The 14,241-nt window shown below is 34.2% G+C and overlaps 1 protein-coding gene across 5 annotated transcripts; it reads right to left on the bottom strand.

Moving 5' to 3' along the window:
• Positions 1-5,262: 5,262 nt before the first annotated feature.
• Positions 5,263-12,476, bottom strand: LOC124822223 (serine/threonine-protein kinase STY13-like). Of its 5 annotated transcripts, XM_047294208.2 has the most exons (8): positions 12,209-12,476; positions 12,001-12,094; positions 11,575-11,800; positions 10,611-10,743; positions 10,216-10,411; positions 9,340-9,464; positions 8,645-8,803; positions 5,263-5,751 (listed from the first exon to the last, which is right to left on the bottom strand). In XM_047294208.2, exons 3-8 carry the CDS (start codon positions 11,784-11,786, stop codon positions 5,464-5,466), a joined length of 1,113 nt encoding a protein of 370 aa, XP_047150164.2. In that variant the 5' UTR covers positions 11,787-11,800; positions 12,001-12,094; positions 12,209-12,476; the 3' UTR covers positions 5,263-5,463. The 5 variants fall into 5 exon arrangements, with proteins under 5 accessions (XP_047150164.2, XP_087958175.1, XP_047150163.2 ...); XM_088102049.1 differs by having other exon boundaries at positions 12,001-12,476; XM_047294207.2 differs by lacking the exon at positions 12,001-12,094.
• Between the last annotated feature and the right edge of the window lie 1,765 nt (positions 12,477-14,241).

Raw genomic sequence — 14,241 nt, 5'->3', positions numbered from 1 at the left:
TGTGATCAAGACTTGGAATGACAGAGACAGTGGAGCTATTCGACTCAGCCATTGGAATAGGAAGGACTTGCTGGAGGATAGAAACATCCTGAACAGATGGAGAGAAGTAAGGAGTCTGTTCAAAGAATGTGACATTGGCAGACATGTAATACTTCTTAGTTTCAGGAGAGTAACACCGATATCCTTTTTGAAGTCGAGAATAGCCTAAGAAGACACATTTGAGAGCGCGAGCGGAGAGTTTGTCTAGACCTGGAGACATGTCATGAACAAAACATACACAGCCAAACACTCGGGGAGATGTATGAAAGAGAGGATCATTAGGAAACAAAATGGAGAAAGGGACTTTATTATCAAGAGAGGAGGAGGGCATCCTATTAATAAGATAACATGCAGTTAAGATGGCATCCCCCCAGTGATGGACAGGAATATGGGCACCAAGCAAAAGGGTACGAGCAGTTTCAACCAAGTGTCTATTTTTTCGTTCTGCTATACCATTTTGTTGTGGTGTATGAGGACAAGTAGACTGATAATGGACCTGAATTTAAATGTGTTGCTATGTATGATTCATATGGTATTGAACACCAAAAGAGTTATGTAGAGACTCCCTAACAAAATTCTATTGGTCAACGTAAACATCAACACATATTAGATAAAACTCGCAGTCTTCTTTTTCAATCCAGTATTCCTACTGCCTATTGGTCCTATGCTATATCTCATGCCATTTATTTGATAAATAGATTACCCACATCTGTTCTAAATGGTAATACCCCTTATGATTTGATATATAACACTTCTCTCACCTATTTGAACTTAAAAGCCTTTGGTTGCCTATGTTTTGCTTCCACTTTAGAGCAGAAGAGACATAAACTTGATTATAGAGCTAGAAAAGGTGTTTCTTCTTAGGTTATAAAAATGGTGTTAAAGGATATATCATACTTGATGTTAATACTAGAGAAATATTTTTAAGCAAGAATGTCATTTGCTATGAGAATATTTTCCCTTACAAGGATCAACAGAATAATGAGACCAATTATGCTGAAAAGGAAATTGAAAGTGTTTTGCCGAATGATTTTTGGTATAGTCAAAATTGTGATGGAACTCAAAAATTTTCTGAGATTGGTAATACTGAGCAGGGATCTGATCATAGTGAAGACACCACCATTGACACTAGTGCTGATCACACTGATGACAGAGAAGACCATAGTTCCAGAAGACCCATTAGAGTCAAAAGGGTCCCCGGATATCTGAATGATTAATCATTCCTCATCCAATTCTTTACATGTTAAGAATAATTACAAAACTCCCTATCCTATTTTCAATGTTTTGTGTTATAACTCTTTATCAAAGAAGCACTTAAGATACACATTGGCCATATCTGCCAATAATGAGCCTAAGTCATATAATGAAGCCAAAGAAAACCATGAATGGGTCACAACTATGCAAAAAGAACTCAAAGCTTTGCAGGACAACGGTACTTGGTACTTAACTCAACTCCCTCCTGGAAAAACTCCATTGGCTACAGGTGGGTTTACAAGATTAAGTATAAAGCTAATGGTAACATAGAAAGGTACAAAGCTCGCTTGATTGCTAAGGGTTATACCCAAAAAGAAGGTATAGATTTTCTAGACACTTTTTCACCTGTTGCTAAACTAACCACTGTTAGAATGATTCTGGCCATTGCTGCCTCAAAAAATTGGCATCTACATTAGCTTGATGTAGATAATGCCTTTCTACATGGGGACCTAAATGAAGAAGTATATATGGAACCACCACCAGGGCTGAACATTCATGCAAAAGGTAAGGTTTGTAGGTTAACCAAGTCTCTGTATGGGCTAAAACAGGCTAGTAGACAATGGTTTGATAAGCTATCATCTTTTCTACTCTCTGTTGATTACACTCAATCTAAATCTGACCATTATCTTTTTATTAAGAAAACATCCACAAATTTCACAGCTCTCCTTGTGTATGTAGATGACATAATCTTAGCAGGAGATTCTATCAAAGAAATAGACCATATAAAAGCTCTTCTTCATCGTGCTTTCCGGATAAAAACCCTGGGAGAGCTGAAGTATTTTTTAGGCTTTGAAGTAGCCAAATCTAAGAAAGGGATACACCTATGTCAGAGGAAATATGCTCTGGACATTCTTGAAGAGACATGGATGTTGGGATCCAAGCCCTGCACTACCCCTTTTCTAAGTGACACCAGTTCCTTGTATAGAAAAGAGAATTACTTGACCAATCCCAACTCCTATCGCAGACTAATAGGGAAGTTACTTTATCTCACTAACACTAGACCTGAACTATGCTTTTCTGTTAATCTTCTTAGTCAATTTGTTCATTCTCCTACTGATTATCATTATCGGGCTTTGCAGCACATGCTTAGATACATTAAGTCCAATCCCTCGCAAGGCTTCTTCTTTGCTGCTGATTCACATATCCAGATTAAAGCTTTTAGTGACTCAGATTGGGCAACTTGTCCTAATACTAAAGATCCACCACTGGATTTTGCATCTTCATAGGGTCCTCTCTTATATCGTGGAAAACTAAGAAACAAAATACTATCTCCAGGTCCTCTACCGAAGCAGAATATCGAGCCTTGGCTACCACAGTATGTGAAATTCAATGGATTTCTTACATCCTACAAGATCTCAATGTTGAGACCACTACCGTTGTTGTGCTTTATGGTGACAATAAGTCTGCCAGAAACATTGGTCACAATCAAAGCTTTCATGAAGAACTAAACATATTGAGCTCGATTGTCACGTTGTCCGCGAGAAGATTCAAGCCAACCTTCTTCATCTCCTACCTATTCTCTCAAATGAACAACTTGCTGACATTTTCACTAAGCTTCCGCACCACGTGCATTTCCAGTTTATTATTCCTAAGCTTGGATTGATGAACATACACAATCCAGCTTAAGGGGAGGCTATTGAAGTTTGCTTTGTTAGTTCTGTTACTACTCAGGAGTAGTAACAATTAAGTTAGTTTGTTTAGTACCATTTTCCCTTTTTCCTAACCTATTTAAAGGTTTTCCCTTTCAGTTGTAATCAGAAATACAATTACAGAAACAATACAAGTTTTTCTCTTACCTTTGATGAAGCTTTCATTTCGATCTGCTCTCTTTCTTCCTTCTTGACGCCTTACTGCAGTGCTGCCATGGAGACCTCGAGGTCTTTCTTTTTCTCTCACATCAACCCCGCTTCTCTCATCTAATGTTTGTCTCAAAGCTTCTTGCACGTCTTGAACCTTTATGCGTTTGGGCCTTTATTATAACCAATGGTCTTATTATAATACTTATGTTCATTTTTATGGATAAAAAAAAATGTGCTTTTGAGAATAATTTTTAATGAAAATATTATATTTAAGGGTTAAATATGTTTTTAGTCCCTAAACTATTGACCGTTTCTGGTTTTCGTCCCTCTTCCAAAGTAAGGTACAATTTAGTCCTCAATCTTTAAAAAACGTTCGTTTTAGTCGAAAAAACGAACGTTTTGAGGACTAAAACGAGGACTAAAAACAAAATTTTGAGGACTAAAACGAACGTTTTTCTAAAGAATGAGGACCAAATTGTACCTTACTTTGGAAGAGGGACGAAAACCAGAAACGGCCAATAGTTTAGGGACTAAAAACATATTTAACCCTATATTTAATAATAAGGTTCTTTTAACATATGTAGATTTAATTCAAATTATGAAAGGATGAGGTTTCAGAGGCGGTGATTTTGTTTGAGAAATGGAATTTTCATAAGTGAGTCAGTGCTACACTTTTAAGTGATTAAAAGTCTATTATGCGTATTGGTATACTAAAAATTCTTCACATTAAATTCTAAAAAGTATTAAATTTGCGAATTATAAATGTTACTAAGTTTTGGTTTTTTCATATCTTGCTCAAGTAAGGCAATTTCTCCTAAACAAGCTTTTAGTTAAAAATAAGTATTTAATTATAGAGCTCTTTTTTCAAAGAATTGAGTAATAGTTAAGTAACAACTCATTGAGTAAGAAGAAGACCAAGAAAATATTTATTTTATGGAAAAATATTTCTCAGTTAAGAGTATATCTTTGAAATGATATTTCCGCATGTTTTGAAACACATTTTGACTTGCTCAACTATTATTTAAAATGTTGAGATTGTAATAGTGACAAAAAATTATTAATTCTTTTTTATAGTTATTAGTAGTTAATGACCTAAAATGATTTGATGAGGTATATTATAAAATTGTGTGATAGGCGTAATTTGACCTTTAACTATAATATAAGTATTGAATTACAAATCCATAATATATATATATATATATATATATATATATATATATATATATATATATATATATATATATATATATATATATATTATTGATAACCTAAATGTATTAGGTGGTAAAAGTTAATAAAGATTATTGGCTACCAGGCTTATTAATAAGGTTTTATTTCAACTTTTTGAATTCATGTTTATCTAATTATTTTGTTTTATCTAAGTGTTCAGGCAATTTATCTAACTGTTCAACCAAACTTGAATGCATTCAATACAAGCATTTGAATCTTCGTCCTTACAAGCATTTAAAACTTTTAAGTTTTTTAATATCCTTTTTCTTTCAATATATATTTTTAGTATTTATTTTCAAATTGAATATCAAAAACTTTTTAAACATTATTAGAAGTTAAAAGTAATCCTATATCATAAAATAAACATGTTTTTTGTAAATCCAAAATGTAATCTATTTTTTAAAAGTATCTATTCCAAATTTTAAATATAATATAATTTATGTATTAAAAAAAATTCAAAATTGTAAACTTCAATTACAAAAAAGAACATTCATTCTATATATCATCCTAAAATAGTAACTACATTTTAAATCATCCACTCATTATGATTGGCAACAGACGTATGAGATCAAAAACTCCACAAAATACTAACTAAAAAATTTCAGGGTCTCACTTTTAACATCACCACACATCAAAAGAGAAAAAAAAATTCTAGTTATGGGGGAAAATGCAAAAACAAACTAGTGTTCTTTAAACTTGTGGTATACTTAACAAACCAGTAACATTCAGATCAAAGAAGCAATGTGCATCATCATCATCATATGCACAATAATCACATAACTTTCAAAATTGACATTCAGTCAATTAACAGAAACAAATTATTAAACACTCCTTGGATACAACTACTACACAATGTGTTGCTTCACTGTGATTAAAAACATGTCTTAGAAAGGAGGCAAAAATCTAATCCAACTTGTACTTATACAAAAGATCAACTGCATAAAATAAACAAGCCTTTATTTTTCCTTACTCTTTCAAAAGTTAATCATCGTATTCTACACTTCTGTTGGACATGTTACATCCCTGTAGTTGTCACCTTAGATATAATTACTTGTAAATGCATTAAACTGTATAAGTACTATGAGAAGAACTCTTTTATCTACAACAAAAGGAAGGTTCTTCAAATTTACAACTCACACTATCAGCTTTTGGTCCTCTTCGAAGAAAAAAGGTGGCGAATAAATGAAAACTTTACTTTATTTCGCGTAGAAAAGTCAGTTATTGTGCCATTACTTGTCACGGCCTCAGGTTCGTCGTCCGGTTCAGGTGGTGCTGAAAATGGTGGTGGTTGGAGAGTGAGGATGAACTTATTAAGCATGCGGATAATCTGACTGAAGCTTGGTCTCATGTTAGGATCTTCAACCCAGCATGATTGAATGATGAAGGCAAGATCAGGAGATATGTCTTCAGGAAGGTTAGGCCTCTCTTGCTGCAATGTCAAATGGAAACCATGTTATGCTTAGCAAGAAATTCAATGCCATGTAAGGTGAGTTACAAAAGAAAAAGGTATTATTTATATAAATATGGACAATTAAAGAACAAATTTTGAGGATTTTGTGCAAAAAAATATGGACATTTTTTTCCATCTTGATGAATATCTTGTCGGTATTTACATTTGGGTAATTCTTGTCATAAATATTACTCCAATATTTCAACTAAACCCAATATAGTGAAAACTATATATGATATTAATCTCCCTTATGTTGAATATATATACACATGATACTCTATTTATAATAGAAGAAATATGGTCTAAACCCAAAATACAAATAATGAATAATAAGAAACTAATTAAAAAAAAGATAAAGATAAGATAAGCTAATATATCTAACAACTATAACAATTGGACTATTTAAATGAAAACTCTTCTTAGGTCCCAAGACAATTGGGAGGTGGTGGAAAATGGTCACAAAGAACCAACACACACCACAAATTTTTCAAATGCCCATATGAATGCATGGTGCTCAAAGGACAAGGCAGCCTTGTAAGTATTGTATCAAGCTAATGACTCTAACTTTGAGAAGATTTAAGTGTCAAATCTTCAAAAGAAGCATGGAACATATTGGAGAAAGCATATAAGGGGGATGACGAGTAAAAAAGGTCCAACTTCAAACACTAAGGGGCGAGCTAGAAAGCATGAAGATGAAAAAGACAGAAGGAGTTTTAGAGTACATTACACAAGTAGAAACTGTGGTGAACTAGCTCAACAAAAATGGAGTGGAGTCCCAAGATAAGTGGGAGGTGGTGGAAAATGGTCACAAAGAACCAACACACACCACAAATTTTTCAAATGCCCATATGAATGCATTGAAATCAACGCGCTCGAAGGACAAGGCAACCTTGTACGTATTGTATCAAGCTATTGATGAGTTTGACTTTGAGAAGATTGCAAGTGCCAAATCTTCAAAAGAAGCATGGGATAGATTGAAGAAAGCATATAAGGGGGATGACCGAGTAAAGGAGGTCCAACTTCAAACACTAAGGGGCTAGTTGGAAAGCATGAAGATGAAAGAGACAAAAGGAGTTTTCGAGTACATTACTCAAGTAGAAACTGTGGTGAACTAGCTCAACAAAAATGGAGAGGAGTCCAAGGACCTGTCAATGCTCTCGGTTGAAGAGCTTGTTGGGTCTCTTAGGGCGCACGAGCAACGGAAGAAGAAGAAGAAGGCGCAACCACTTGATCAAGTACTCCAAACAAAAGCAATAATCAAAGAAGGGAAAATGGTCTATATTAAAAACACTCAAGGCAAAGGAAGATGTCAAGGTGGTAGAGGAAACGGACATGGTGGTGGAGGCTGTGGAGGACAAAAAGAATTGAAAGAAAAAACCACCAACACAATTGGTGCGGATGAGGGCAAGGTCGAGATTGGTGGAGAGGAGGTCGGTTGACCAACTCAAATGTTGAATGCTTTATGTGGAAAATATGGTAACTATGCAAAGGATTGTAACTTGAATAGGTGTTACAACTATGGTAAGGTCAGGCATTTTGGTAAAAATTATCGATCTTAGGATAGAAGGGAAGAGATGACCTACCTTCTCACAGATGTCAAAGAGGAAGATGTTTTACTGATGATGACACAGCTTCGGTGCCGAGCACATGAAATTGAACAACTTTGCAAGACATCTGAGCAAATTGGATAGCTCAATGGGGCATTTGGAAAGCTCACATAGCTTGGTGGGGGTACTGGATAGTTCAGATAATTCAAGATGATCAACATAGTCAGGAATCAAGGACAAGATTGTAGTGTTGCAACGCAAGGGCGATGAATTGGTGAACAAGATGCCACAAGGAAGGAGGAGATCAAGAAGCTGATGGCAAAGCTTGACAGTTTGCGAAGTGACGATGCAGTGAATAGCAAGAAGATTGAGAAGATGCAACAAGAGGTGGTGCAATCGCGTGAGGCGGAGAAGGCAACCGAGGTTATCGGACAAGGGTTATAGACCTGGAGACGGACGTGGCAAGGCTATAACACGATATGATATTAGAGATCAATCGTTTCATTGTGCAACACACATAGAGAGTGTGGATGGAGCTCAAGGAGCAACAAGTGAGAATGTTGGTGAATGCGATACAAGAGGTAGTAGCGAAGAAACTTAAGTAAAAAGACCAAGAGATTCAATTCCCAGGGAAGTTCAATTAGGTGCTTCAAGAAAGAGTGAAGAGTCTCAATGAGGAGAATAAAATATGGAGAGGAAAATTGGAGAAGGTTACTATTGAGAACTGAGTTGGAGGAGTCAAGTTGGGTGAGCAACAACAGCGACATGTAGAAGAAGTGTGCAGAAATAGAAACCAATATGATGGCCTTGTGGGAAGAAGGATGTGCAAAGAGTTTGGGGACAATCATTGTAAGGAAGAAGAAACAGATAAGAAAAGGGTTGAAAGTTGCAATGGCTAGCGGTGGCAACAAGGTCTACAGGAGTTATTGTTGTGGTGGCTATAACTATCTATGTTTGCTGTGGGATTTCATAGGGTCAAAGAGTGAACAATCAACAATTGGAAAAGGAGTTAGTGCACGTGTAAGTCAAGATGAAGGAAAAAAAACATTTAAGTTTAAGGAGGAGTTTGTTGGGTTTGAAATAAACTTAAATATATAAGCCATTGGAGTCTTATGGATAGTTAATGTGTGGTCGTTTTTAACAATTTTTGTTTGTTGAGTATAACGGTCAGGAATATGTTAGTCTATCAATTGTATTGTTATGAAAAACAACAAAGGTGAATCAGTTTTTTCACAAAGTAAATTTGTTGTCTACATACAAGCATTTGTAATTTGCATAACATGATAACCAGTTATGGATGACCAATCTTAAGCGAAATTTAATACCTTAAATGCGGCAGCATAAGCAGCCTGTAAATTGGACATTCCTTCAAAAGGCATGCGATTTGTTAGTAGCTCCCACAAAACAATTCCAAAGCTGTAGACATCAACCTTATTGTTGTAATGCTTTTTCTCCCCTTGACGCAATGTCACTGTACTGTACAACTGGAAAAACACAAGCAATCATAAAAAATATCTTCACAAAAAAAATACATGAAGGTCAGTGTTACAACTATAATGTCAGCGGAATGGAACCTTACTCAACTAAAAAAACGAAACAACTATAATCACCCTACAGGTTACTGCCAACATCCACCATGATTCAATGTAACGATTACACAGAATCCATGAAGAAATACACGAACTGTATCAGATCATGACTGATAAACAGCTTTGTTTATCTTGCTTGAAAACCCCAACAAATCTAAACTCAAATACTCCTTGTGCATTGCCAGTGTGTAGTGCACTGCGTATTGGTTTAGGACTGTACAACCTGATGAGTGTTCATATCAAGTCAGTCTGCCACTCATCTGTCTTATATCACATTAGTATATAATAAAGTATCATGTTTACACTGACAGTGATGACAGAATAAGATGATGAACACCAAATAAGTACAAGCTTTTCTGAACACTTCAGTGAATTTTTTTTCCATTAATTGCAGCAGAATGATAACATCTTGTTCATAAGGCACAACGCACCTCGGGTGCCATCCAACGGTAAGTTCCAGTTTCTGCAGTCATCATTTCAGTCACAGATTCTTCTCTTGCCAGGCCAAAATCAGCAAGTTTAACCGACTTCTGGTTTGCCGTGAGCAGCAGATTGTCTACATGGTAGCAATTTGAAAACAATAGTTCAAGTGAGTCAGACTATGAATACTAGAAATTATATAAATCTATTTCAAACTTAATCATTAATGTCAAAAACTACAATGATTAGCTACCATAAAAGCAAAAGTTCCAATCCAGAAATACAAGGTACTCTACCAAATGAACAGTTTCCTCTTTATGATTTCCAGAGAGATACTCATAGGGTGACCTTAAAGAGGCTCAAAAGAAATAAGATTAAGTGGTTAAAGGATTTTATAGGCTAAAGTCAAAATATTATTTAGTTTATATTGTAATTCCTTCATGTTAGATCACACTTGTAGAGTTATCTTATACTTGTTGGTATTTTTAAGGCGATATAACTGTATTCTTTATATCTATCAATCATGAATGAAGAATATGAATGCTCATGTTATAGCTTCTCTTTAGCTTTAATGGTAGCTTTTAGGTATTTTACAGTAGCTTAGATTTAGCTTCCAATAAGATAGCAAAGAAGCTTCAACAAAAATTATAATCACGAAGGAAATTTGGCTACTGAAAATAGCAGTACAGAACAGATTCTGCAACTAGATAAATGTATGGTGCACACCGAGAGCACCATAAGAAATAACAAATCTAAGGTACCAGAGCTCCCAAATGATATTCTAATTTTTAAATAAGAAAGAAATTTTCTTTAGTTCCTTCAATGATATATATGACTAACACTCTACAGTACCAAGAGTAACATGTTTTAAATTAAAGGGTACCTACCAGGCTTCAGATCTCTATGTATGATTCCATTGGCATGTAACCAATCCATGGCCAGAGCAATATCAAGGGCAAACTTTATAGCCACATAAAGCTCTAATTGTTTAGGGCGTATAGTGATCAGATATCTTCGCAGTGACAAACCAGGTAACATCTCTGTAACAATAACCATCAGAGGATCCTTACAAGCTCCAATAAACTGGAAGAAACCAAGAAATGCATTATCTTCAGAAACAGGCATCTATTAGTCCTACAGCAGCATAAAGATCAAAAGACCATAATATACACTTTACACTATACATAGATAAGTCTTCAATGAAACAAACTATACAACGCAGATACAGTTATAACATTTGAAGATATGCTGATATATCCCACATACAAAACACACTACTCACCTTCACAAGATTCTCATGGTGGACACGAGACATCATATTAACTTCGCGAGCAAAACGATTCTCCCGTGAAACTCTTTCTTCTAAAGTACTCCCACGATGCAGAACTTTGATAGCAACAATCCGTTCTCTGTACCTGGAAAATTATTAACCTACACCTACATAAACCAGCACTCCAGCTGCCAGAAAACCACTTGAAGTATACACATAATTGTACATTTGAATCCACCATACCATAGCAACATTGTCTTTTTCTAACGCATCCACAATTATTAACATTGGAATAAAAGTCAAATTAAGAGTTGGAAGCTATCCATTAAAATCTCCATCTTTATATGGAACTTCACACGTGTTGGGAAACCCGTTACAAAACTAGAAATCACGTCAGTTATGCTACAGAATGTGGAAGCTGTAACTACTTGCTTCTCATTAGATGTGAAAAACCATATCTGAAGTTCTTTTTTATCTTAAACCATAGTAAACATTTACTTTTAAGTGATATCCACCATCCGAACACAATTCCAGTAGACATTACAATACAGTTATGATTGAGTGTTAGCTTAACTGATTGCAGGTTAATACACAATTGCACATAGGGAGTTATAAGGTTGATTTGGTGGGTTTGGAAGAGAGGGTGGGAGAGATGGTGAGCTCAACTCCCCCACTAACAAAATACGAAAAACTAGCATTTGCCGATAAAAAGAAAAACACAATTGCACATAATTCCAGTAGATATCACCATACAGTCATGATTGAGAGTTAGCTTAGCTGATTGAAGGTTAATACACAATAGTCACACTACTACTAGGTCTTACATGTAAGAAAAATTATCACCTTTAACTGGTCTTCTGACCAATTCTTCACACGAATTAACAAACTAAAAATAATCAATAAATGGGAAAAAAAGTTACTACAAAAAATTGAAAAATTTAGGCAGGCAACACATTCAAGGCTTTGCCACACTGACCTTCCTTCATAAACTCTTCCATGAGCTCCCTCGCCAATTTCTGACCCAATAAACAATAGCTTGGGGTCAATCAGAAGACTTTCATCAATTGTTAGCGGTTCATCTTCTATTGAACCAATGTTTTGCCTCGCTGATTTTGATTTCAATGCAACAGAACTATTTTCATATTCCTTCTCTTCTCTTTCCCCTTTGTTCCTTTCTCTGCAACTCATGCTGCAACCTTAAACTATAACCAAGCCCTCATTTCAATACATACCAAGAATAAGAAATAAAGACTCTCTAAATCCAACAACAAACCCACCTCCCCTGAATAATCGTTCCAACATAAACACACCTCCAAAGTAAATGGAAAATATAAATAAACAAAATTCCTCTAACAGCTCACAATCCCCTCCATCCAAAATCAATCATCTACTGCCACCCCACCTCAAAAAAATAGTAAAAACCGAATCTTTCTCATAGGTTGTGTTCACCCATGTAGCACGTTCGCCCTCTTTCAAACCTTTGCTTCAATGAGAAGCTCGCCACCGTTTGCAGTTCATTCAAAGAAACCCATCAAATAAAAATAAAAAAAATCACACAAAAAAGTATATTGAATGAAAAAAAGAAAAAAAAAAAAGAGAAAGTAACTTACAACAGACGAAAAACAAATTTTTCAGCCAAAATTAACCACACCCAACAAAATCCCTCCAAGTTTATGTTCTAAAACTGTCTCAAAACACCCCAAGTTAGCTGCAAGTGAAGAGTAAGTAGGAATATTCGAGTTAACTTTCTCTCTCTAAAAAGGGGTGGTTTTGGTCGTGAGTCTTCTCTCTCTACCCCCAAGTTGGAAGTGGGAAGAAGACATGTTGGTTTGGACGAGGGAGGGTTGAAAGTGTATCCAAAAATGTAGTGTTCGGTGACAGGTGATGTTTGGGAAGACGAAAAAACCAAACCTGAAATGAAAAATGTGATAAAAAATGAGGCATTGTCGTATGAAAGAAAACCACGTGGATTTAGGAGAACGATGTTGCCGATGTGGACGTTATTGGTGGAATCAGTGTGGACAGATATCACCGTTACGCCGGCTCGGCTTACGCGGCTCCCCGCTTCTTATCCATAACATTTTGCCACGTGCACCTTTTACATTTCACTCTTCTAGAAACTGGGACTACACTTTTTAATATTTTCTTTAATAATTATTATTCGTCTCACGTGCTTTTCAAACTCCCTATAGTTATAGCTTAAAATAATTCAAATTGGTTGTTCTCAAATTTTAGATATAATATTAGCTTATGTTTTAAATTTATTTTCAAATTAATTATTTCACTCAATAAAACTAAAATATTTGTTAAAAATATTTTTACTTTATTAAAACTGTTTTAAAAAATATTGTTTTATTTAGTACATGTATTGTGAAATAGGGGTAACCCTGTTCTTTACCATTGTTATATTTTCTTGTAACTGTAGATTTGAACTTTTTATATACAGAAATACTAGTAAAAGATTAAATAAATAAAAAATAGATAGGACGGTGGTTTGGCCGTAGTTATTTTTCTATTTTATACATGTAAAATATTAAAATTTTTAAAAAAAGTAAATTCAGAAAAATTATATTATTCTGTGACATTATTTAAAAGTAGCAACTATTTAATTATATAATTTATAATTATTTAAATATTAAATATTTATAAACTAAGTTTTAATTATTAATTTTAATAAAATAATATAACCTAGTAACTTTTGATCAAATATATTAATTAATCAATTACAATTTGAAAGATATTTATATTCTCATCAAATATACATTTAAAAATATTTAGTCTAGGGTAATTTGTATTTCGTTGGAAATGCACAACATGTTCTTTACGTCTATAACACAATCATTTCATAATATTCTGAAATTATTTTGGAGTTATATATTGGACTTCCATGACATGAAAATGTAATTCAATTCACTGCTTAGATTCCAATGTTACTTTACTTCTTTGCTTGAAAATCTTGGTAAAATTTTCAAGTTTTGAAAATATAGACTAATAAGTAAAATTATGTGGAGTTATAAGATAATTTAACATAATAAATATTATTTCTAAACTACCAGAATTGGAGTATTAGATAACCAAATTATATTAATGACATACAAAATAATAATCAAATAGTTTATTTGCATAATAAAATAGGTGTAAACGGATTAATGAAACCTACCTATTTAAATTACTATAATCATGCAGTTGCTTTAAGAAAAAACACAAAACTAATCTTTACACATAAAAAAGTTTTTTTCTCTTATTTGTAGCTAAAAAGAATTTTTGATAACTTTTTGGCAAGTATACCAAATCGTTCCAAGTAATACAATAAGTAAAAGTATCGTCCCCCAAGGGACTTGTGCAACACAAAGGTGTGCAAGGAATTTATATTTAAAAGAAACTTTGTTGGAATTTGGTTTCATGAATCATATGAATATAAAACTATGTTCAATATTTCATTACTTCATTCAAACATTCACATCAAGGCATACTAGTCCTAATCCCTTAGCAACTAGTTCTAAATTAATATATTAAAATGATAATCCCTTAGTCAATTTAACATACAATTTGCATTAACTCCGATGTTAAGAATGATCAAGTTATTGAGTCTATCCCTAGATCCCAATCACTTAAGTGCTCTATCTACGTTCATACAATGATA

Source organism: Vigna umbellata, chromosome 11, assembly GCF_029865625.1.
Source record: "Vigna umbellata cultivar VRB3 chromosome 11, Vumbellata_1.0, whole genome shotgun sequence".
NCBI lineage: Eukaryota > Viridiplantae > Streptophyta > Magnoliopsida > Fabales > Fabaceae > Vigna > Vigna umbellata.
This window is presented reverse-complemented; position numbering and strand designations above follow the sequence as displayed.

Excerpts from the sequence above, each read along its gene's own strand:
- LOC124822223 (XM_088102049.1), bottom strand. The coding sequence starts at position 11,786 with ATGAGTTGCAGAGAAAGGAACAAAGGGGAAAGAGAAGAGAAGGAATAT. Across the intron at positions 8,804-9,339 it reads ACCGTTGGATGGCACCCGAG|TTGTACAGTACAGTGACATT; the intron begins GTGCGTTGTGCC and ends GTGTTTTTCCAG. Across the intron at positions 5,752-8,644 it reads CTTATGCTGCCGCATTTAAG|CAAGAGAGGCCTAACCTTCC; the intron begins GTATTAAATTTC and ends TTGACATTGCAG.